The sequence below is a fragment of the Lepisma saccharinum genome, chromosome 4 (genome assembly GCF_977018435.1).
Source record: "Lepisma saccharinum chromosome 4, izLepSacc3.1, whole genome shotgun sequence".
Classification (NCBI taxonomy): domain Eukaryota; kingdom Metazoa; phylum Arthropoda; class Insecta; order Zygentoma; family Lepismatidae; genus Lepisma; species Lepisma saccharinum.
In genome coordinates, this window is record NC_139232.1 from 105,208,365 (window position 1) to 105,233,337 (window position 24,973).

At 40.7% G+C, this 24,973-nt stretch overlaps 1 protein-coding gene across 1 annotated transcript in view; it reads right to left on the reverse strand.

Annotated features, from left to right (window-relative positions):
• LOC145986696 (aminopeptidase N-like) overlaps nt 1–24,973 on the reverse strand; it is a 256,273-nt gene that overhangs the window by 205,892 nt on the left and 25,408 nt on the right. The window contains exons 3-5 of the mRNA XM_083121011.1: nt 19,036–19,135; nt 17,766–17,847; nt 15,311–15,500 (exon numbers count right to left, since the gene is read on the reverse strand). Coding sequence (XP_082977137.1) covers nt 15,311–15,500; nt 17,766–17,847; nt 19,036–19,135 — 372 coding nt within the window. The remainder of the gene's footprint in view (nt 1–15,310; nt 15,501–17,765; nt 17,848–19,035; nt 19,136–24,973) is intronic.

Here is a 24,973-nt window from a genome sequence, read left to right on the forward strand (position 1 = left end):
GTCTTGTTGAATTTTGTTTGGACTGGTTCTAACCTGTAATATTGTGTCCTGTCTTGTTGAATTTTGTTTGGACTGGTTCTAACCTGTAATATTGTGTCCTGTCTTGTTGAATTTTGTCTATTCTTGTCCTGTCTTGTTGAATTTTGTTTGGACTGGTTCTAACCTGTAATATTGTGTCCTGTCTTGTTGAATTTTGTTTATTCCTGTCCTGTCTTGTTGAATCTTGTCTATTCTTGTCCTGTCTTGTTGAATTTTGTTTGGACTGGTTCTAACCTGTAATATTGCATCCTGTCTTGTTGAATTTTGTTTATTCTAATTTGGTGTGTGGGTGTGGGTGGCCCATATGAGTATTTTTGGCCTAGTTTAAGTGTGGCCAAAAAAAATATCAAGAGGGGCATATTTTTGACAAGTTTATGGAAAACAATCTCACAAAAGTGCCTTTTGTAAGTATAGGCACATCAATCTGAGGGGGGTCATACTTTCTCATGGAATCCATGAGGGCTTTTTTACAAAAATCTTGGATTAGACAGGGTTCCACACTTGAGCAAAAAACTCATATGGGCATGTTGAGCTTGTTTTAAGTGTAGCCAAATCTGCTTCAGGGGGGTTCATACTTTCTTGAGTTTATAATATTGTATTTACTACTACTTTGTATTTATTTCATTTCAATAAAAAATATCAAAACTGTTCAATGATTCTCTCTTTCTTTATATCGTAAACAAACTTTTTCCCTGCAATCAGGATCACGCTGCATACTGTATTGTCTGGGATCGCCTCTTGGAAATCCACGACAACCTTGATGCTCGTGCGGTCACTGATCACCACCTGCTTGCGTTTCGATGTGTTGATCACGTACATCAGACGTTTCTGGATAAACTCCGCTGGCGTGTAGTACATGTCGGTAGATCCTTCCATGGTGACCCTCTTGAACGCTGTGTAAGCTTCGTACAGCTTCAGGTAATCATCTTCCGCGAGGTTGTAGTTCTCTCTGGGGAAAATCTCGTTACGCCCGTTCTTTAGGTAAATGTTCCTAACTTTGCAGTAGTCGAACATACTCGAATCCGCATTCTGACTGCAGTCACGACCGGTTTCAAACACAACCACCACAAAGTCGGGCATGTCATACTGGATGCTGTTGAACTGTGTCGTCACGTCGAACTCGAAGTGTCGCCCGGACACCGTCCTCTGCAAGAATTGGTACATCTGAAACTCGAGCGGGATGTTCGGGTTCTTCATGATTTCTGCTTTGATCTTCGTGGCGTGGTTAGCTTCGTATTCGATGATCGGCATGCGAAGTTCCATGGATTTTATCACGCACTTATCCTCGGACGGGAGGCTCGCATCGTCCACGGCGCCCCCAGCCGTCGCGGATTTCCATCGCAGAAACAAGTTGTTGTCGTTGGACGCTCTCTTGAAAGTGACCCTCAGACCGCCCTTCCACATGATTTCCTTGTAGTCGGAGAAGAATCCATAGAGGAGTCGCAGAGGGAATAGCACGGTGCTGAGTTTCCCGGGTAATTTGTTGTCGGTTTCGAAACCCGCCGCTTTGTAGTACGAACTCTCTGGCTTCGAGAGCGTCATGGTCGCCACGATGGTCGAAGTTAGTCCGGGGTTATCTATCCTGTCGATGACTGTGCCATGCTTTCTCACTTCCACCTTCGAGAAGAGGTGAGGGACGAAATTGTCTATCAGCCTGATGTTGGCTCCTGCGGGGTAAGCTGCATTTTCGTCCCTGGTGACAATTTCCAATCTGATGTAGAGGTCAGCGCGATGAGGATGCACAAACCCGTCACCAACGTCCACATCAAATTCGATGTCCTTGTTCGGTTCGTTGAGGTTGCCAAACGTCCTTCTGTTGGGAGGGAAGGACTGCAGTTCGTAACTTTCTACGTGATCCATCGTGCGCTTTCGATTAACCGTTTATATTATTTACAAGATAGCCAGTACGGCCGTGCTCGTGGCTCCGGCGAAATCCACCAATTCGCCTTTCTCGTTCGTTATAGTCAGTTCTACTTCACTGAACTTGTCGTGCTGGATGGGAAAAAAGATCAGTTTGACTGGTTCGTAAAGAATCGGCTCCAGGAATTCCGAATTGGGCTTGAACGTCGCAATTATACCGGTTTCCTTGTGTGTTTGGTCCCGATTTGTGTCCGTCGATACAACCATGCCCTGAGCCAGGTTGCAATGTACGTTAAAAGTTTCTATGGACAGGAATTTGGGAATAGAGGACCCGACGTGCTTGATTCCCGGCGCCAACCTGCTGTCGTTAGGGAAACCCAACAGCTCCCCGATGGATCCAAGGTTTATTTCTTCTGTGGCGGACGTAATCTCCACGCGATGAGTAACCGAACTCTCGGACAGGATGACGTTCGAAGGCAATTGGGCTTGCAGCGTAGTCAGGTTATATTGTCCAGGCGAAACGGTGATCTTCTTGCTTCCTACGTGGAGGGTGTTGTTGTATTCTGTGACGTTGTGAATCAAGTACATGCTGTAGAAAGCCACGAGCCCCAACGACTCTTGTTGCAGACTGATTACATCGTAATGCAGTTTCAGTTTGAGGATTGAAGTCTCGCTGGACAAATGCAGGACTAGCATTTTTCTTTTATGGCTATTGATTTATCAAATCCGTTGCTCTCTGAAACATTTCCAACGATGTCGAGTCGCCGCTGCCGGTTAGTTGTGAAAGAATGACCAGCATTACGACGCAGAGATGACCGCAGACCACTTCGTCGAAGCCCTGCATCCTTTCATCGTTGTAAAATATTTCAGACGTCGATTTCAGGTAGTTCGCAAGCGCGAGTAGCGGAACGCCACCGAAAGAATCAAAAACGAAAGCGCTTCCGTCCTCGGCAATCCAATAACATACCCAGTGGGTTCCCGGGTTGAGAGAATTATCCAAGTTGACCACTCCGCTTTCGCCGCCACTTCGGGGTCCGTTAGCAGGCAATGTATCGGACATGAACACACCTCTGAAGTTTATAACGTTGAACAATTCGGCTAGAGACTCAATATCTTCGTTTGAAAGGGGCACTTTTTTTTAAGGTTGAATTTCTTCAACGCTGCTGCGGTGGTTTGCTTCTTCGTTCTTCTTCTCTTCAATCCGGAACCAGTAGCGTTCATCTTGCTTTCCACGGCGAGGTTGTGTCTTTTTTGATCTTCGAGCTCTTTTGTGTTCTTCTTGGCATCGATCACGGTTTTCACGATCGCGGCACTGCCACCTGCGAGACTTCCCACGGCTCCGAGAGCAGCGAGGATCGCGGGAATGCTGAAAATGAAACCTCCCTGCTTTCTTGACCTAGATTTTTGCAACTTGCTTAGTTGTGGCCTGCTGAGAAGGAGCTTCATCCCGTGTCCCTTCTTTAAACATTTGTTTTTCTTCTCGCGTTGCTTCTTCGTGAGTATATAATCGATGCCCGAAACCTTTTTGAGTTCCGAGTAAGGGATTTGATAAGCCACTCCTTTCGGACGCATTGTGAAGAACTCCTATTTTATTATGTCTATTTATTTACTTACTGCTATCCGTGAACTGCATTCTGCTTCAGCTGCTGCCTTCTTTTCTCTCTGTGCCAACCCCAACATTGGGATAGAACAATAAATGGAAAGAAAAGGTTTTGGTGATATGAGACTGCTGTTTATTTCAGCAAAAAAAAAAAATAGATGGATGCTGGAAATGAAGTGAATGAAAAAAGTATTTACAGAAGCGTGTGAAGTGGGTTTGTTACAGGATTAGCCTAATTACAGATATTGCATGATTTGGACTTCTCTCCGATTGGTGAATAGCCCCATGGAACGGTGTGAATGCCGCAGTTCAAAACTTTTCTCTTGTCGTCCTCTGCATCCAACGCCACTTTGTTCAGTTTCACGGTCTTCACATCATGGTCTATGCTCTGGAACCTCCTCTCTTCCCGCCGGTTGGGTAGTTTCTTCTTAAGGCATTCGATGTAATCCTCGACGTTTAACTTCCCTTGAACAGTGCTTTTCCCAACTCCCTTGGACTTCTTGATGGTGGCGACGGTCGTTCTGATATACAATACGATTTAGCCTTGAGTCCCACGAACTCTCTGATGATCTCACCGTTCATTTCGTCCTTCATCAATCCGGGAACTTTCTTGTTTCTTTCAAAATGTTGTAGGGGTTCGGTTGTGGATAGCCCGAAGTGTCGAAATGTTCCTTCAATTCGGTTACCATGCTCCTGTACGGATCTTCCTTCATCACATAAACTGTCAGTATCCATGTAAGCGATCTGGATTTGATTTTTGTATCGTGACTTCATGATGTTGTAATGGAACTCGTACATTTGCAGTTTCGACAGTTCGAGAATTGCAGCCCCCACGTACGTCGGTTTGTTGAACGTAATGCAGGATTTGTCAAGATGAAGCAACGTCAGGTTCTCGTTGAAAATTTTCCTGCTCTTGAAGCGTGGGTTGGCAACCCACTTAATGCATTTTTTTTCGTCCGAAACTATCTTAACGTCCTTGTATTTCCTTACATTCTCCATTGTTTTTCCATAGATGGCGTTGTTCATCAGTTTATACATATCCTTATCCAGGTCAGATGTCGCCACCTGCCGCTTCTGGGTGTTCATGTTTATGTAGGGTTTAAGCCATTTGCCCTGCGTAAATTTCAAAACTCTGTGCACTTTAGTTAAAACAAGACCCTGCTGGAGATAGAATTTCAGCAGTTTGCAGTGCACTACGTAATGACCCTTCCTCTCCAACGTGAGAAGCAGTTTTGGTTGATTCGAGCGAGGAGGACATTTTAGCTCAGGCGCCAGAGGAAAATCCGAATGGAGCTGGTGCAATTCTGAAGGATACTCCAAGTCTACCTCCGCGAAGTATCCTGTCTATCCTTCAAAATTATCCTCTTGAAGCAGATGTTTCAGTCCTTCTTCGGTGATGTCCGACAACTCGAAATTAGAGTGTGGCAGCTTCTGCTTCATCGCATAACCATACAGGTTGTTGACGTCCAAGTATATTATGTAGCTGGACTCCTGATTGGGATCGTACTCGTCTCCCATGTACTTGTTGTTTGCTTTCGCATGTCTTAAACAACATTGCACGATGCCGCCCCTGATACATTTCTCGATGAAAAGCTGCATGTCGCATTGATCTTCCGCGAAAAGTTGCAATCGGATGCTACTGGAATACAACATGGCATTCCAAGTGAATCCCGGAAGACTCACGAAGTGCGCAGGATCGACTTTGTAATCACGAATAGCGGTTTGACGAAACGCTTGGAGCACGTCGAATAGGAGAAGCACGTCCAGCTTCAAGTATCGATCGTGGAAATCACCCAGCGAGCAGCATCGAAACTCGTTCCACATACGTTTGGCATGCGCATAGTCTTCGTCGGAACACACGGAGTCCTTCAAGGTTGAATTAAAAGCGTCTTTCGACGGAAGATCCGTCTCGTCGAACTTTTCGGGCCCGTCGACGTACTCATATGGGTACACTCCTTTCCTTCGAATAGCGTCCAAGGACACATCTGGGAAATGATCTCTGGTAACTTCCGGCATGTCCAACATGGCGACGCATTTTTCGAGGCTAGCCTGGAGAAAGCGGTAAGAATCGATTAATATAAGTTCAATTCTTCTGTATTTTGGCTTCCTGCCAGCAGCGCACAACGTGCACTCATCATCGCAGGGGATAATTTTGCTCATCTTACCATGATAGCCTGGTGGAATATTCACCCACTTGCTGATAGTAATGTATTTCTCGTCGGTCTCGGCAATCACACGGATGCATTTTTTGTCATAGCCCAGCTCTTTGACGAAATGGTTACTTACTTACTTAGTCATCCTCTTCTATCTTGCGGTGTTGAGGTTTCCCAGAGGGTCTTCCATCGGATTCTGTCTCGGGCCAGCTCCTTTGCTCTCCTCCACTCTCCTCCTCTAGCCTCTACAGCTGCCTTCACATCTTCTTCCCATGTTCTTCTGGGTTTCCCGCGTGGTCTTGCTCCTTGCATCTTTGCATTCAAGGCTTGTTTAGCTATTCTGGAGTCTTCCATTCTTTGTATGTGCCCAAACCATCGTAACTGGTTCTGTTCGATTCTCTCAAGCACTGGTAATACGCCCAGGCTAGCTCTAATGGTCTGATTCCTAATTTTGTCTCTTCTTGTTTTCCCTTCTATTTTGCGGAGAAATCTCATTTCTGAAGCCTGTATTTTACTCCTATGTTTATTTGTCAATGTCCAGGTTTCACTACCATAAAGTAATGTAGGTAAATATATCACTTTATACACACGGATTTTCGTATTTTTGGTCACTAATGGATTATTTAGGAAATTTCTCTTTAGCGCATTAAAGAGTCTCCCTGAGGCTTGGGATCGAGCTATAATTTCACCATCTATTCTACCATCTTGATGCACTATAACCCCGAGGTATTTAAAATCTGTAGTCTGTTCTAATGTCGTTCCATTATTCAAAGCAATCTGATGTATATTTGGCTGTCATGCCATCATCATGGTCTGAGTCTTTTTATCATTTATCTTCATACCCCTCTTTTTTAACTCTTTTTCCCAGATTCCAACGTTCTTTTGTAAATTACTTTCGGAATCTCCCAATATTAATATGTCATCGGCGAAGGCACAATGGTTTATATATATTGGTTTTAAAAACCTATACCCCAGCTTGAATTTCTGTACCTTCCCATTGCATGATTTAATAACATCATCCATTAAGGTGATAAAGAGGAGTGGGCTAAGGATACATCCTTGTTTAAGTCCTACTATAGTCTCAAATTCTTGAGACTCTGCATTGCAGGTGCGGACATAGTTTCTACATTTCTTATACAGACTCTGCGTTGCTGTAATTAATTGATTGCTAACCTTTCTTTGTTTTAGTATTTTCCATATTTCATCCCTCGGAATGGTGTCGAAGGCTTTCTCTAGATCTATGAAAGCCATATGTGCCTCTTTTCCATATCTCATCAGTTTTTCACTGATCTGTCTGATGGTAAATATGAGGTCTTGTGTGCTTCTTCCTGGTCGGAATCCGCACTGTGCCTCGTCTAGCTGTGGCTCTACCACTTTCCTTATTCTATCTTCTAGTATCCTCGCGTATACTTTCCCCGGCACACTCAATAGCGATATCCCACGATGGTTTTCGCAGTCTCTATTATCTCCTTTTTTAAATATTGGCACAATGACACTACACTCCCATTCAGCTGGTATCTTCTTTGCTTTCCAAATTAGATTAATAATCTTGAGTAGTATGTCTTGACCACTTTTGCCCATGAATTTAAGCATCTCAGGTGCTATCTGGTCATGTCCTGCCGCTTTGCCAAGTTTCATTTTCTTTAGTGCTCTTTTTAGCTCCTCCATAGGTATTTCTTCTTCAGTTTCTCCCTCCTCTCGGTGTTGCTGTTTTTCTTCCTCAGTCTGTTCTTTCTCCTTTTCTCCAATTTCCATATTTCCTCCAAGCAGTTCTTGAAAATATTCTTTCCACCGCTCTATAATGTCATTTTCACTTCGGAGGAGGTTACCACTTTTGTCTTTTATGAACTTAAGAGGACATTGCTTCTCTATTCGCATCGATTTTAATACTTTGTAGAACAGCTTTTGGTTATTTTGTAGGTTTCCTTCCATTGCTTCTCCAAATTTTTCCCATGACTGTTGTTTTGCATCTTTCACTATATTCTTCACTACTAATCTTTGATGTTTATAAGCTTCATAGTCACTTAAATGTTTTGTGAGTAGGTATTTTTTCCACCGTTGCTTCTTTTCCTTTACCATTTCTTTTATCTCTTCCGTCCACCATGCTGTTCTTCTCTGTTGTTGCTTTCCGCTGGACTTTCCGCAGATTTCGGCTGCTGCTCCTAAGATTGCCTCTTTATATAAACTCCATATTTCTTCCAGTTTATCTTCTCTCATAGTGGGCCATTCCAATGTTTCCACCCTTTGTTTCACAGCCTCTTGATAGTCTTTTTGTCTTGCCTCTTCTCTCAATTTATATACCTTTATTCTTTCTTTAGGTTTCCTTTTGTTATCACCAGCGTCATTGGTCTTGATATTAACATGTAACTGCATAATTACTAAATAGTGGTCACTTCCAATCTCGTAACCTCTATATGCTCTTGCATCTAAGATAAATCTCCACTGTTTCCTCTGTGTCAATATGTAGTCAATAATAGATTTTTCCTTTCGGCTGGGGACTTCTCTTGTATATCTATGTGTTTCTTTATGTGGGAACATTGTGTTCGTAATTACAAAATCATTTCCTGCACACATATCTAGTAATCTTCTCCCATTATTATTCTGGTGCGTCTCGCCGTATTTCCCTAACAGCCCTTCCATTCCTTCTATGTTATTTCCAACTCTGCCATTAAAGTCACCTAATACAAAGACAGCTCCCATGGTGTCATCCACTGTCCTCTGCAGCTCTTCATAAAATCTATCTTTCTCTTCTGCTATATCATCTTCATTTGGTGCATATATAGCAATAAAAGTAGTGTCTTCATTTATGCTACTGTTAAAGGTTAAAGTTACCAAGATTATTCTTTCATTGATGAATTTCCAGCATTTAACATAATGTCTGTAGGCCTCGGAGATTACTATAGCCACTCCTCCTTTTGCTCTCTGTTCTTTGCCTACGCCTGAATGAAACATTAGGAACCTTTCACCACTATTTGGTTCTATTATTTGTTCATATCCATTTCCTTTTTTCTTGGTCTCCGTCACTGCCAATATATTCAATTTTGCTCTCACCATTTCCATTATTAATTCAAACTCCTTTCCAGCAAGTCCACGTACATTCCAGGTTGCCACTCTCATTATCCTTTTCCCTCTCTTGGTCGTCAACAGTTTAATCAGTCCGGTTTCTCCTCTGTAGTTTCTTTTAATAATTTCATCTCGGACACTCGGGTTATCAGCCCTAGTTCCAAAGCCTTGTGGGAGGGGCTGCCTCCCTTATAGCCCTCGGCCTGCTAGATTTTCTTTTAGGGTTTCTTCCCTTAGCCTTTGAGGTTTCTCCCTCTCACTGCAAGGCAGAAGTTTGCCTCGGTCCGGGACTGCTTATTCGGGTTTCCCCTTATTCGCAGCTAACCCCCATATCTGGGGGCCATTCTCTATCCGCCACCTGCGACCCGCCCAGTAGCTGAGGCTCGCCCTGGGTGACGAAATGGTGAAGATCATAATTGCTGAGCCCGTGGAAAAATACCGGTACAAACTTGGCAGTTTGAAGCTTCAAATTGCATCTATGGCATAACGGACTGATGTACTGACCCGTTATGTGATTGTGGTGTGCCACTTTTATCACACAATCATCAAATTTGGACTCGCAATTTGGACAATGTGTTGCACAAACAAACCTCAATTCTTCGTCTTCGGTAAGATCATTCATGGGTTTAGTCCTGAACAAAACATCACCCCATTTCTCCACTTCCTTGACTAGGAATTCCAGGAAGCGTTTTCCAACCTCGGGTCCTCGGTAAAGAATCGGTTCCTTCCTATCTTCGTCCGCTCCTGCCATCCAGTGCACGTAGTATGCGAAACTGCAAGGTACGTGCTCGTGGTAGGCAGTAGTTGATGATTTCGCCGGATCGGGGTCGCAGATCGCCATGGGCTTCAAGAATGCCTCGAAGTCCGCAACGATGACAACGGGGACCTCCAGCTGGGAGTTGTACTTTCTGAAGAAATGAGAACCACCAGGGAACACGCACCTGGATGGTTGATGCTGCATACATTCTCTGAGGTGATCCTGCAGTCTCTCCTTGGTGGTTCTTGAACCTAGGTTGCTGAAAAATACCATATGTCGATAACAGATTTCGATTTTATGTTCATATTTTGTTATCTCGCTTCTGACCAGCTTCGAAAGATCACGGATGAGGCAATAATGGTGCTGTTTCATATTTTTTATCAACAGCATGTGCACTACATTCACCTCATCACCTACAATTTTGCTGATCCGAAGCGGAAAAATATTTACTTTTTTGTTGCTGATTGTATATCCATACACATTTACACCGATTGGAATCTCGTTCTTTTGTTGATATGCTTTTTCGAATTTTTCGATTTTTTTCAGCTGCACAGGAAATGTAACGTCTTCGAAATATTCATCCAATTCATTCTCGTACTGGCTGTAACTTCCAACGCGCGCAGAGTTTTTTGTTTTATGATGCAAATGGGCCAGGAGGCACCATTTGAAACACTGGTTGTCGTTGTTTTCAATGTTAAGAACGGCTTTCTTGTTTTCGATCACCTGCGGGAGCTTCACGTAAGTCGATCCTGAAAGAGGCTTGTATTTGCTTATGTTGATGTTGATGATGTGTGTAGTGTTGCAAACACTCCAACCCGATCCTTTACCTGGAAACTCTCCTGCTTCCGGACGATCTCATTCATTAACTTGTCGTAAAGTTCGCTTATCACCTCCCTATCACTTTCCAGCAGAAGTTGTTGCTTTGTTCTACTGGAGAACACGTGAGTTTGTTCCGACGAATGCTTCTGGAACAACGAATCCAAAACCATGTTGAATTTGAAGGGGCCCTTGTTGAGAGTGGAAACCAAAATCTTAACCACTTCTGCTTTCTTCTCTTCCAGGAAAATTTCGGCACTGCAGGGCAAACCCCTATTCTCGCTGCTGAGGCTGTAATTTGCCAACATATTCCTGAAGGCCGTTCTCTTCGGCTTAATGCATTCTGGGTCGCGGGCTTCAGCCGATTCTATGATCTTCGTTCTCTTTCCATGGCTCAACTGGTTTGAAGACTGCTTTCGCTTTACCCCACTCTTCTGATTGACGGTCAAATTTTCTGTTGTTATCACTTTCCTGGATGTTGGAGAAGGTTTGGTGATGCTGGCGGGTTCTTTCGACGAACCAGGCCGTTGAATACATCTTTGTTTATGCCGACTTAGATGGGACTTGGTTTGCGGGATATTACAGAAGGGGCAGCAAACTTGGGGTTGTTTCGTCTTCGGAACTGACGACGCAGTGGCTTGTGGCTGCGACATTTTTCTGCAACAGAGAAAGCCAACTTTTCAGGGATATGCAATAGGCTATTATATACACATTGGGGCCATTGATTTGATTCAAATCTGTAAGTAAACAGTAAGACGCAACAAGATGCCGAACAATATCTTCGGTCACTCCAGAGGCGACACGGATACCGAGCCACCCGACAACACTGAAACTCTAAAACTCGACCAACGAGTGAAGAAACTTCGCAGCGACCTGCTGACTCTCCAGAACACTCTGTCCTCGAGCCTACAAGATGAGATCACAAGTCTGCAGAAAACATTAGTGGATCCGATCCTGAAGATCGAAGCGGAATTCAAATTACTGTTCGCCAAGTATGCTGATTTAGCATCCTTGGAAAGTTTGAGCAGCATTCAGGAAACAGTGAACAACCTGCGAGAGGAATTATCTAACCTACAAAAATCCAGAGACATTATTCAACTAAAAACTAAGTTTGAGGAACAGGAAACAAACATCCAAGCTAGCTTGAGCGAACTTCAAAATGTTATTTCTAACATTAAGATCCAACTTGAAACCAACCCTGCACCCGAAGACATACTTCTGATCAATCGAGCAGTGGCCGATATACGAAACGAACTCGGTAGTTTTCGGGATGAGATCCCGTCTCTGATATCCTTCGCAGAACTTGAAAACTCGGTGAAAAACATCAGGGAGAAACTTCAAACCGTCGAAGAAGCCATTGCCAACTTTCCTTCGTCCGAGGAACTGAAAATTATAGGAAAGTCTGTGGCCAACATCAAACTGCAACTCGAGACATACGAGGATTTCGGTAAAATCCAAGGCACCGTAAGCCACATCGAGGACACTTTGTCGACCATGAGAACTGATCTATCGACCGTGCAGGAAGCTTTGGAATCGAAATTGCCAGGCATAACGGAAACCCTGACCACAGTTCAACAGCAAATTGCCAAGCTGGAAAGCCTTAACACCGAAACCGAACTTTCACACTTCCATCACCTGATCGACGACATACAGAGCAAGTTGGAAACACTGCAGCAATCAACCCCTACACAGGACGACATGACGTGACTCCGGGATGCGCTGGGTACGGTAGCCGACGCCAGTGAGCTGGACGCCGTGAGAAAAGCTTTGACCGCGCTGCAGAATACAGTCGCCAACTTACCAACATCGCAGGAACTGAAAGCCGTGAAGAGGACAGTGAATCGTTTGCTCAAATCCGAGGACGTGAAAAACATTCAGATTGAAATCGTGCAAATTCGAGACACCATCGCCACGATGCCCACCAACCAGAACGTCAACGAGCTGCACATTCTGTTCGCAGAAATCAGAAATCAGGTTCACGACCTCGCGACACAAATCTCCAAACTGAGGCTAGTCGAAAGCTTGCAGCAGATCATCGCAAACGTGAAACTTCGAATGGACGACGTGGAGACCGGTCAAGAGTCTGCTTTGGCTGATTTTGCCGACAAGCTTCGCGAACTGAACGAACACTTCAAGCAACTTCGCGTGGAAATCAAACCTTCTTACGACAGCATCGTCAACCTCTTCAGCGAACACCTGGAGCCCGTACAGAACAAACTGGACGACGTACAGGAGGAACTGCGAGCCAACGTCGGCAGCCTGAACGTTAGCTTCGACAAATTAATATCGACAGTCGTCCTAGAGATATTCAGCATCCCAAATCGAGAATTTCCGTCCCCTTTCAATCCACGAAGCAAACTCTACATGCTCACTCCTGTCAAAGCATACCATCAATTTTACCTGAGGGGAAAACTTCAGTTTGTCAAGGTAACTTACTGGTCGCTACTGCAAGCCCTTCACTATCCGACTATGACTGTGACGAATATAGGGGACGAACCTAAAGTCCGCTATGTAGAGCTGGTTGATTTCACACATCCCGAAAGTGGAGAGACTTCATATGCCGAGGATGCTTCGCAAATCATAGACATTCAAGTCGGCGATAAACTGTATGTAGAGAACCCCACGCTCTCACCAGCACAAAATCCCATCGTCATCGTGTTCCTTTTCTCACACGACGTCCAGTAGAAGCAAGTAAAATTTTGTTATGTAAACTTATTAAAGATTAAACGAGACTTTCCTGATTAGCACAAAAATACACTGATATTGTGCGATCACGAGATAATTTGAGTTAATAATATGCAATGTAAAAGTAAATTCCAAGTTAACTCGGGTTAATAAAGCAAGTATAGCTCGATCACAAGAAAAAAAAACCTTCCCTCAAGAGCGTTCGCACATCTTCCCTGCCGTTATCGGTGCTCGGGGCAGTATTGCCAGGTCATACTTGAAAAAAATCGGGAGATTGTTTCTTGGGAAACCAGAAGATCTGCTACAAAATCCGATGATCTAATAGTAGCGGATGAACGACCTTCTCGGGGGGTGATATAGGCGTGTGCACTGGGGGGCAAGAGGATGTCTGCAGATTTTTTTCCAGAGAGGGGGAAACAATGTATTTTTATCAGGCGAATAAACGAGGCATATTACCCCGTATAATGTTGCCCTCTCAGAAAACACCACTTGAGTTTAAAATTATCACACTGACGTTGGCCGCTCTGAAGGCTCCTTCCTCCTGTCTTCCCCCCCCCCCCCGCCAGCGCGATGGGGTCTGCGCAGGTTTCTTTCCTTGTGGATAAAAAAAATAATTGCTGTACTTACCTCTGTTGAAGTAAAGCTGTTCTTTCTCCTTCTTGCAAAAGTTTTCATGCAATTGAACACAACGTGCACCACAAGCTCATATAGAACTCAGACACTAGAGTTAATACAGCATAAATGTCACTAGCAATTCACGGCAGGAATACTGTTAATATACTCACTCCGGTCACCTTCTCGCTAAGCACTGCGAAAAGTCGAGGCGATCGTGGTAGGAAACAATATCGATCCGTCTAGGCTACATACATCGTTCTGTCTTGCTCACGCAATTAGAGGGAAAGAATCGCGTAAATAACCAATCAGAGCCATTCACCATTGGGAGAGGTTAGGTTAGTTCGTGCATGATAGAATAAATGTTGCCAACTCACTAGGTTAGTTTAACTCGTAAAATATTGTGGTGAAATGTTGATGGCAGAGTTGGCAACGCTGACAGCGAGGGTACACCGTGAATATACAACGTAAACGGCTACGCAGAGTTGGCAACGCTGACAGCGAGGGTACACCGTGAATATACAGCGTAAACGGCTACGCAGAGTTGGCAACGCTGACAGCGAGGGTACACCGTGAATATACAGCGTAAACGACTACGCAGAGTTGGCAACGCTGACAGCGAGGTTAATGTACACCGTGAACTCTTGTAATATACAGCGTAAACGGCTACGCAGAGTTGGCAACGCTGACAGTTACCTGCGTAAGGTTTGGAAAAAACCGTGAAAAGGGGTTGTTATTTTGTGCTGTTTGGAAAATAACCGTGAAGGTAGTGCTCTATAGGTGCTTTCCCGTGAAGGTACTGGGTTAACCGTAAAGTTACTGCTCTATAGGTGCTTTCCCGTGAGGGTACTGGGTTAACCGTGAAGGTACTGCTCTATAGGTGTTTTCCCGTGAAGGTACTGGGTTAACCGTGAAGGTACTGCTCTATAGGTGTTTTCCCGTGAAGGTACTGGGTTAACCGTGAAAGGTAGTTGTTATTTTGGACTGTTTGGAAAATAACCGTGAAGGTACTGCTCTATAGGTGTTTTCCCGTGAAGGTACTGGGTTAACCGTGAAAGGTAGTTGTTATTTTGGACTGTTTGGAAAATAACCGTGAAGGTACTGCTCTATAGGTGCTTTTCCGTGAAGGTACCTTAAAATATACAGCGTAAAAGACTATGGTTCGCTACTACCCTATAGGTGCTTTCCCGTGAAGGTACTGGGTTAACCGTGAAGGTACTGCTCTATAGGTGCTTTCCCGTGAAGGTAGGTTAAAATATACAGTGTAAAAGGCTACGATTCGGGACTAACCGTGCCCTATAGGTGATTTTTCGTGAAGGTACCTTAAAATATACAGCGTAAAAGGCTACGATTCGCCCCAAAATTATCGTGAAGGTAGTGCCCTATAGGTGTTTTCCGGTGAAGGTACTGGGTTAACCGTGAAGGTACTACCCTATAGGTGATTTCGGGGGTTAACCGTGAAGGTACAACCCTATGGGTGATTTCCCGTGAAGGTACCTTAAAATATACAGCGTAAAAAGCTACGACTCACCCGGGTGAGTCAGCTCCGCTATTTTCCATCTACTAAACTGCAATAACTCGAAACCCATTGATTTCCGACCCCATGTGCATAGGGTCAAATTTGTTGCAAATGTGCTCTAGTATTACCCCTTTCCAAAAATAGGTTGAATTGCCAATCAGTCTGTATATACGCATTGTTTTCTTAAAAGATATATTTTATATTACCTGGCTTAGAGTTGCTGTGTTGCTCTCATAGTTTCTGTTAATGGTGACAAGAGGAATTCTGCTGTAATTGGTCCATGTGGCTGCAACATCAGGGAGAGATATACTGGCAGGCAATGATCCATCCTCGTGGCAGAGCTCATCAAAAGTTTGCCAGAAATATTTCTTGTCGTCGTCGTCGTATGAAGATTTACTGAGGAGAATGAATTACTGTTATTACTTCTGACATGAAATGTACTTGCGATCTCTGAAAATTCATCTCATTCTCTCTTCTCTTCTCTCACTTTTTGTGTGCGTGCGTGTATGTGGCAGAACGGTATAAAGTAGAAAGAGAGAGAGAGAGAGAGAGAGAGAGAGAGAGGAGAGAGAGAGAGAAAGATAAGGCAGTAAGAAGACACGCACAAGATCTACAGAGTAAGATAGTGTGTTAGAGCGAACTCGCATTTGCTTTTTTTTAAGTCGCTTTAGCAAACTTGTGAGGGTAGACAATGATTGGATGAAATGGATTATCCCTTGCACATACAAAGAAACATAACACATATCCCTCAAAGGATACTTTGCTTGCAAGACCGCTTTCCCAAATGGTCTCCTGATTCTAACCCTCAAGCAACAGAGGCTTGCAGAGAGAAAAATGTAACACAGACAAACTGAAGAATGAGATGATGAGAGAGAAAGAGTGGATGAGAGGAAGGAATATAAGTAGATGAATAGCAGCAGCTTAGATATATTCACAGAGAGAAAGAAGAGATTGAGAGAGAGAGAATGTGAGAGAAGGGGAAAATGGAATGAAAATATAGGAAGACTGAGAGAAGAAAAATTAATAAATACGGGAAGAGAGGGAGACATATAGAAGGAAGAGAGATAAGAAGGAAGAGAGAGATGAAGATAGAGAAGGAGAAAAGGAGACAGACAAAAGAGAAAAGGAGAGAGAGACATGAAATAGGAGAGAGACATGAAAGAGAGAAAGAAAATGAATAATAAAAACAGAGAGAGAAACACAGAGCGGGAGAAAAGAGGTAGAAGGAAAGAGGGGAAAAACAGAAATAGGTGCACATTGAAAGCGAGCGAAAAAAGAAAGAGAAGGAAAGTGAGAAAGGGAAGCAGGGAAAGAGAGAAGGAGAGATTGATTGTCAAGCACCATTGAAAGAGAGGATCGTCCCTCTCTTGAAGATTGAAACTAAGAAATCACTGCAGACTCTTCTAAAATATAACAAGAATGAAGTAAACAATGATCACACTGTGAAGCGACATCTGAAACTAAAGATACTATTTCAGAGATACTAGTGGATGACAGCTGTCTTCCAACAAGTGTCCTCCAACAAGAGAAAAGGTTAATACACAATTTTGTTGGAGAAGAAGCACAGAGGCATACGAAGGGATGAATAAAGTAGGAATAGAAAAGGAGAGATAAGAACATGAAAAGAGGAGTGGAAACATAAAATAAAATATAATGAATCAACAAACAGAAGAACAGACATGGGCAGGAAAGAGATTGATTGATTGATTTAGTTTATTTTACTTTGCGTTTCATGCCTATTGGCTCATTTGCGAAGATGGGGAAGAGTGATGAAATGATGAAATTCATGAGTGGACATTCACAAACAACCAAGACTAAGCGGGAATCGAACCCGGACCCTTGGCGTCGTAGCGCAATGTGCTAACCACTTTTTTTCATATAAAGGAAATACCCACTACACGGATGTATCCCCCACCAGTCACACTTTTTCTCACTTTCCAATTGTTACAGTTTCTCAGTTCCTTATCATCTGGACAAACACAAATACCCATGCCTTACCCGGGACTCGAACCCGGAACCTCTGGTGTTGTATCGCTCTCTGCTAACCACTCCGCCACGGAGGTCGACGTACTCGGCCACAGGGTCCGGCGCAGGAAAGAGAAAACATTCACAAAGAAAGAGAGAGAGAGAGAGAGATTTGAAGGGAGAAAACCAGAAAGCAACAAGGAAATCAATGAAACAAGAGAATAGGGAGAGAGTGAGTGTGAGAATCTATTGAATGTAAGAACACAGAGAGGGTGAGAAATGCACAAGCGGAATGAAACTTATTGGAACACCAACAAATCAAGGTGCCCACATTCGACCTCGGTGGAGGCCACCTGAAACTGTAGGTTCAATCCCGATTATCTTATTTGTGCATAAAATGTTCTTAAACTTTGACAAACGTTTCAAAACACACACATGGAGATGTCGGAAGAAAAGAAAACAGAGAGATGGCACCAAGAGGGACAAGAGGGACGATCACCCTCCAGTCAACCAGTAATAATGTTCTTTTTGCGTGTGTTCTTCTTCAGCTGTGCACTAAATGTAATGCCCCACTCCCAAGTAAATATTCCTTCTCCACCCTTTACCTTTTTTCTGGCAGCGTTATTAGACACACACAGAAAAACACACACATACCATTATACACACACACACATAACAATCTCTCTGAATACTTACCCCTCACTGTCCATTTTACTCAACGTCTTCTGGTAATTAGCTGGAGAAACTGTTTCGTTGAACATTGACCTAATCACAAGTTCTGGAAAAGAAGAGACGATTCTCAGTTTTTTAACCAAGCAGAAATGTAATGGTCATTTTGGTATTAACTTTAAATCTAGATTGAGGGGTGGCTCCAGATAAAATTTTCACCCGTGTGAGGTGGATTTTTGGTGCCCCTTCTTTTCCATCCTTTCTGGTTCCCTATTATCTCCAATGGAAATATGACAACGTTATAAATTTATGGTTTTAATAATTAAAAATACCGCTATTTTCTAATGTCTCACGTGTTACCATTCAAAAGAGGTTCATTTTAGGTATGTGTTTAATTCGTACATAATGACATCAAAATGAGAGGAATCTCTTAGCTTAAATTGCTACATGATTTTGCAATATAATTATTGTGTTATGCAGCAGTAACTTTGATTAATTCTTGACTAAGCAAATCCAAATTCTTAAGAAAACATAGCTAGGTTTACGTAATCAGACATGACGTTTTGGCGCTACTCAAGCGGGACGTCCGTTTTGGTGCCCCCGAGGGTGTAGCCCCGGGCTGTTACCCGAGTTGTCCAGCCCTTAAGCCGCATCTATTAGATTCCTTCTAGGTCGTGAATTCTCCATCAAGTTGTTTGAATTAAACGCAATACTTTTGCAGATTCCATTGTTAACCTTCTTGTATTAAACTGTTTTATTCATTTGAAGTAATTATGATAACCTAAGGATTCCAAACCTAAAATCGTGTAGCTATTTTATCCACAATATTTAAGCAAAAATATTTACAAATTACAGGAGAATAATCCTTGTGTTGTTTTTTATTAAAACCCAAATAAATAAATAAATATTCCAACAATGTTGGTTCGCAAGTTTGGCAGTTTTTACTATTTTGGTATACAAGTAGAAAATTGATCGTGATGTACTGAAACAGGAACATCACTTGCCCCACAAATTTTCAGGCTAATAAAAATGTATAAGTTAATGGTACTTTTGTTAACATCCTGGAACCTTAGTATCAAATAATCCAGTAAGATTTACGATTTCTCAAATAGAACAGTATATTCTGGCTTTCAACAATAGTCCTAGTTGATATTTTTGTGGGGTTGAACACACTTTTGATTCTGCCTCCCAAAGTTAACCTCCAAGTTCGATCCTGACCATCCAAAGTTGGGTCCCAAGTTATACATCTCGTATATATATATATCAAGAATGAATAATTAATGTAAAAATACTGTACCATCTTGTTGTGACCTTCTAGAGGAATATCTGTCCTCTCCTCGGTAACCAAAAAGGATAAACTTCCAAAATCTCCTTTTTAATGTGAATAAGGGATGATCCTTTTTGAAAGAATATCGAGTTAGTATATGTATACAATTTTCAAATATAGATTCATGCAAAATTATACAATACCACAAAGAAAAATACTCTGCACAAACAACATGCACGAATACGATAAAACAATAAAATCACACATAGACCCTATTGGGTAAACGTGCACTACACTCCTTAAGATTCTTATTGTTAACATGTGTAAAAATTGATTTGGAAATCGTGAAAACAAAGCGGCTCTTTTGGAAAGAAACAGGAGTGTTTTTGTTTTAGTTGGGCTTCTTTCCATAATGCGTTTCAAATCAATGAAAATACATTACTTGGCCGAGCTTTTCATGTTCGACAGCTTTAATTTATTTCTCGGCTCTTAAAACAGTAGAATTTATTAATGATAGGATATCATATGCAGTTTTACAGGGTAGGTGGTGTAAAATTATTTTAATAAACATACATGCTCCAACGGAAGATAAAGATGATAATGCTAAAGATGATTTTTGTGCAGAGTTAGAACAGGTCTTTGATAAATTTTCTCAGCATGATATGAAAATTCTGTTAGGTGACTGTAATGCACAGATTGGCAAAGAAGAGACATTTAAACCCACGATTGGTAAAGAAAGTCTTCATGAATTAAGTAATGATAATGGTATAAGATTGAATACTTTTGCAACCTCAAAGAATTTAATTATGAAAAGTACCACATTTAAACATAAAGATATCCATAAATATACCTGGTCTTCTCCAGATGGTAAAACTCATAATCAGATAGATCATATTCTCATTGATAAGAGAAGGCATACTATTATAATTGACGTTCGTACACATAGAGGTGCTGACTGTGCCAGTGACCATTATTTAGTAATTGCTAAATTAAGAGAAAGACTCGCAGTGATAAATCATAAGCAACAAAATCTAAAAGTTATAAAATTTAATACAGGAAAATTTATTGATGTAAGAATTAAGAAAGATTACCAAATTAAACTGTCCAATAGATTTGAGGTTTGCAGGAATCAAATGATAATGAAAATATAAATGAAACAGATGTAAATAAGAACATACGTAATGCAATAGAATCAGCAGCTAAAGAAAGTATAGGATACCATACACCAAGAAAAAGTAAGCCATGGTTTGATAATGAATGTCATAATCTAATAGAAATAAGAAATCAGGCTATACTTACGTGGTTAAATAACTCTGATGATACAAATCTAAGCAATTATAATAGAATAAATCGAGAAGTTAACCGCATGTTTAGAAGTAAAAGAAGAGAATACTTGAAAAGCAAAATTAACGAAATTGAAACAAACAGCAAAAACAAAAACATCAGAGATTTATATAAAGGTGTAAATGAATTTAGAAAGGGGTGGCAAACTAAAGTAAACTTGATAAAAGATAAAGACGGTGATTTTCTAGCTGACCCAAGCGATATTCTAAATAGATGGAAGAACTACTTTAATGACCTTATAAATGTCCATGTAGGAGATAAATCAGAAGTAAATGAAGTCCACACAGCAGAACCTTTAGTTCCAGAACCTAACTTGACTGAAGTTAAAGATGCTATTAAAAGGCTAAAGAATAACAAAGCACCTGGCATTGATTTAATACCAGCTGAGTTAATTAAATATATTGGAAATCGTTAATATGTCAAATTCATAAATTAATTTGTTTAATATGGAATAAAGAAGAAATCCCTCAACAGTGGAAAGAATCTATAAGTGTTCCTGTGTTTAAAGAAGGTGATAAAACGAACTGCAATAATTACCGTGGAATTTCTCTACTCTCAACAACATATAAAATATTATCCAACATTCTTTTAACAAGTAAAAAGTAAAGTAAAGTGCTCCCCTGTTATCAGCACCACGCCATGAAGGCGTATAGGGGGTGTGGGGGTAACAAGACTAACCCCATATACTAATGAAATTATAGGTGATTATCAATGTGGATTTAAACGTAACAGATCAACTACAGATCAAATTTTTCACATCAGACAGACACTTGAAAAAAGTGGGAATATAACCAAAATGTCCATCAGCTATTAATTAATTTAAAAAAAGCATATTATTCGGTCAAAAGAGATAAATTATATAATATATTAGTAGAGTTTGGAATACCTAAGAAGCTTGTTAGTATGATAAAAGTATGCACCAGTGAAACAGAAAGTAAAATTCGTGTGGGTACTAATATGTCTGACAAATTTACAATTCATAATGGGTTAAATAAGGAAATGCATTATCTCCATTGCTTTTAATTTTGCCTTAGGATATGATGTTAGGAAGGTAAAAGAAACTAACAAAGGACTAAAATTAAATGGTATGACTCAATTGTTAGCATATGCAGATGATGTAGACTTATTAGGGGATGATATAAATACAATTAAGAATAATGCTAAAATATTCTTCAAAACTGCTAAAGAGATAGGTTTGGAAGTTAACAAAGAGAAAACTAAATATATGCTTACAGGCCGAAACTAAGTGTTAGGTAATAATCAAAATCTAATTATTGATAACAACTCGTTTGAACCACTTTCCAAATTCAAATACTTAGGAGTAATATTAAAATATGAAAATTATATTAAAGAGGAAATAAAAAGTAGGCTTAATTCAGGAAATGCATGTTACTTCTCTCTTCATAAACTTTTGTCTTCTCGTTTAATATCGAAGAAACTAAAAGTTAAAATATACAAAACAGTAATTTTGCCTGTAATATTAAGTGGGTGTGAAACTTAGTCCCTTACATTGAAAGAGGAACACAAATTGAGAGTATTCGAAAATAAGATCCTTAGGAAAATATTTGGACCTAAAAGAGATGGGAAGACAGGTGAGTGGAGAAGGTTACATAATTTAGAACTACATAATTTGTATTCATGTATTATTAGAATAATTAAATCAAGAAGACTTAGGTGGGCAGGCCATGTGGCACGAATGGGAGAGGAAAGAGGAGTTCACGGGATTCTTGTTGGGAAACCTGATGGTAAGAGACATATAGGAAGGCCAAGACGAAGATGGGGGGACAATGTTGAGATGGACCTAAAGGAAATCGGTAGAGATGGAAAAGAGTATACAGATCTTGCTCAAGATAGGGACAGATGGAAGGCCTGTGTTGCTGCAGCCATAAACCTTCGGGTTTAAGAAGGCTAGAGAATTAGTTAGTTAGTTCTACTGTAAAGAGACACTCATATCTAAATCAAAATATAACTTTCAACACGGAATTCATAACCAGACGCAAGCCGCAGTTGCGAAAGTGCCGACTTCTTTGAATGGAAGTGTGAACTTCCTATTTCAGTAGGCTTATTAAACACATCTATGTAGTACATAAACATTCGCATAACTAGAATTGTTTTGTTTATAATTTCTAAATACAATCTAATAGCATATTATGTGGTATTCATTGTTTGAATTTGAAAATGAACATGAAGGAAAGAAAGAAGAAAGAAAATAGTGCTACATCTTTTAAGGGAGTTAAGCCATGTTAAAGTATAGGCCCAAATTTCAATGGATAACCGTACAACTAATATAAATTCGGTAAGAAAGAAATTTTCCGATATAAAATATTGTTTTATTCACTAGAACTTGTGAGCCTTATAATTTTGTTACGATTGAAGGTATATAAGTAAATAACAGAAAATGAAAGGTCTCCGCCATGTTGAAACTTCTGCGTACAGATGGCGCTGAGGTGGTAGTTTGTCAATACGGGTGCATTTTTTTCTTCTTTTATGATTAGTATGGAAGATTTCGTAGTGAAAGAAAGATCACATGTTCTTTCCGCAACCATCTGAAATACTATGTGAAAATATGAAAACATTATCAAAATTTTCGAAGTGGCGTTTCGTCGCAATATACTCCGTGGTGCAGATTTTAGCCAACACTGTTGCCGAGATTTCACTCCGTGCCTTCTAACGATATGATCAATGCGAGTGCTTCGAAATTGTGAAAGTTAAACCAAGTTAGAAGTGAAGAGTCTGTGATGAAATATTAGCTAGTTGCGTAATGTATAATTACAGATAAATTCAAAATTAAATTGTGGATCTAAGTATGTATCGTTTATATTACAAAATTGTTCTGTGCTATTATAAGTCAGTGAATTTATTGAAACCTAAGTTAATATAAAAAAATCGTGTAATTAAGAAAATAAATCTGTGTTCAAAATCTAGATAGCATGGAAGGCTCTGGGCCATCCGGAAAAAGTTTCCCGTTTGTAAGAAATTCAAGAAAGTTCATACAAGTGAGGGAAATTTCTAACGAGGAATGTAATAATAAGAACAGAGAGGACGTCTAAATGGACATGAACGAAATAGTGGAAGGAAAAAGATTACATCTTCAAGTAAAGACGGAGAAAATATGGATGTTGAATTAGTTACTAAGCAACCAAAAAGTCAAGACACTAAACGAAATCGAGCAAGAGTTAATGAAAAGGAGGAATCAGTAAATGCTCCAAAAAATTTCAAAGCAAAGCGTGAAACACAATGTTGGTAGCTTTTGTGCTATTATGTTAGGTAATCACTTAAGAGAAGCTAGAATTAAGGTGAATTATGTTAAGGCATCGGGTCCTAATCGTGCAAAAGTTTACTTTTTAACATCCAATGATGCAAATTACTTTTACTTGAACAAAGAGTTTCAGGAGAAGTACAAGGTAAATGTCAAAATCCCGAAGAGTCTTTTACACAGAATGGGACTAATATATGGGTTACCGTTACATATAAATTTAGAAGAAGTACAAGATGAAGCAGAGGCTGAGAGAAACATTCCAAGACTCAAAATGGAAAGAATGAAGAAGATTAATCAAGAAAATGGGGAATTTGTGTTCAAACTGACCGAATTGATCAGCGTAACGTTTCAATCACAAAGGTTGCCCTCTCATATAAAGCTACTCAGTAACATATTTCAGGTACAGTGTCTCTCAAAACTTTTAGGACAACGACGTTTTAAACTAGGCAACCCAAATTACGTAATGCGCTGGTGGGTTGCGTGTAGAGTTAGGCTCAATTTCAGGCACAATAGATATTTGTGAAATACGCGAAAAGAATAAAACAAAGTATTATTGTATAAAACTCTAAAAAAATATCTGCATTACATTTGTCACAAATAAGAAATACTTTCTGAAAGAAAGAAAATCGATTTTCTAGTATTTCATCGCTGATGAGTCTACGCAAAGGAAAAGAGAAGAGAAGAAACGAAAAGGGACAAAAAATGAGAGGAGAAAAGAAAGAGCGAAAGGGGAAGAGGAAAAGTAAAAGAGGGAAGAAAAGATAGGACAGATGTGGATAGGAGAAGTAATGAGGAGAAAGGGAAAATATGTGAGGAGAGATGAGGAAAATGGAGCAAAGAGGAGAACAGAGAATTTGAAAGACATGAAAAAGAAGGAGAATAGGAGGTTTGATAGGAGAGGAGGAGAACAGAAGAGGGGAGTTGAGAGTAGAGTAAAAGAGAGAACATGAGAAGAAAGAAAAGAAGAGGAGAAGAGTGCAGTGAAGTCGGAAATCTAAGACAGGAGAGGAGATAAGAGGAGTGGAGAAGAATAGGATGGAGACAATAGGTGAGAACAGGATGGAAGGCAATATGACATATAAGCAAAGGAGTAGAAGGGGAGAGATGAAGGAGAAGGAGACAAGAGATAGGAGACGAGAGGAGAGATGAGGTATTTGTAGAAAATATCGTCTCAGCGTCAAGAAATGATGCATTGATCAAAATATCGACATGAAACATTCAAAAATATTTTAAAATGAATTGGAGAATGTATTAGATCGGTGCGAAATGCCATTTGGCTGAGTTCAGAGCGAGATAAAATTTGCCACGTAAGATCTTTGATTCTACCTGCGATTATACCACTAAAAACATGGATGCAATTTTCAT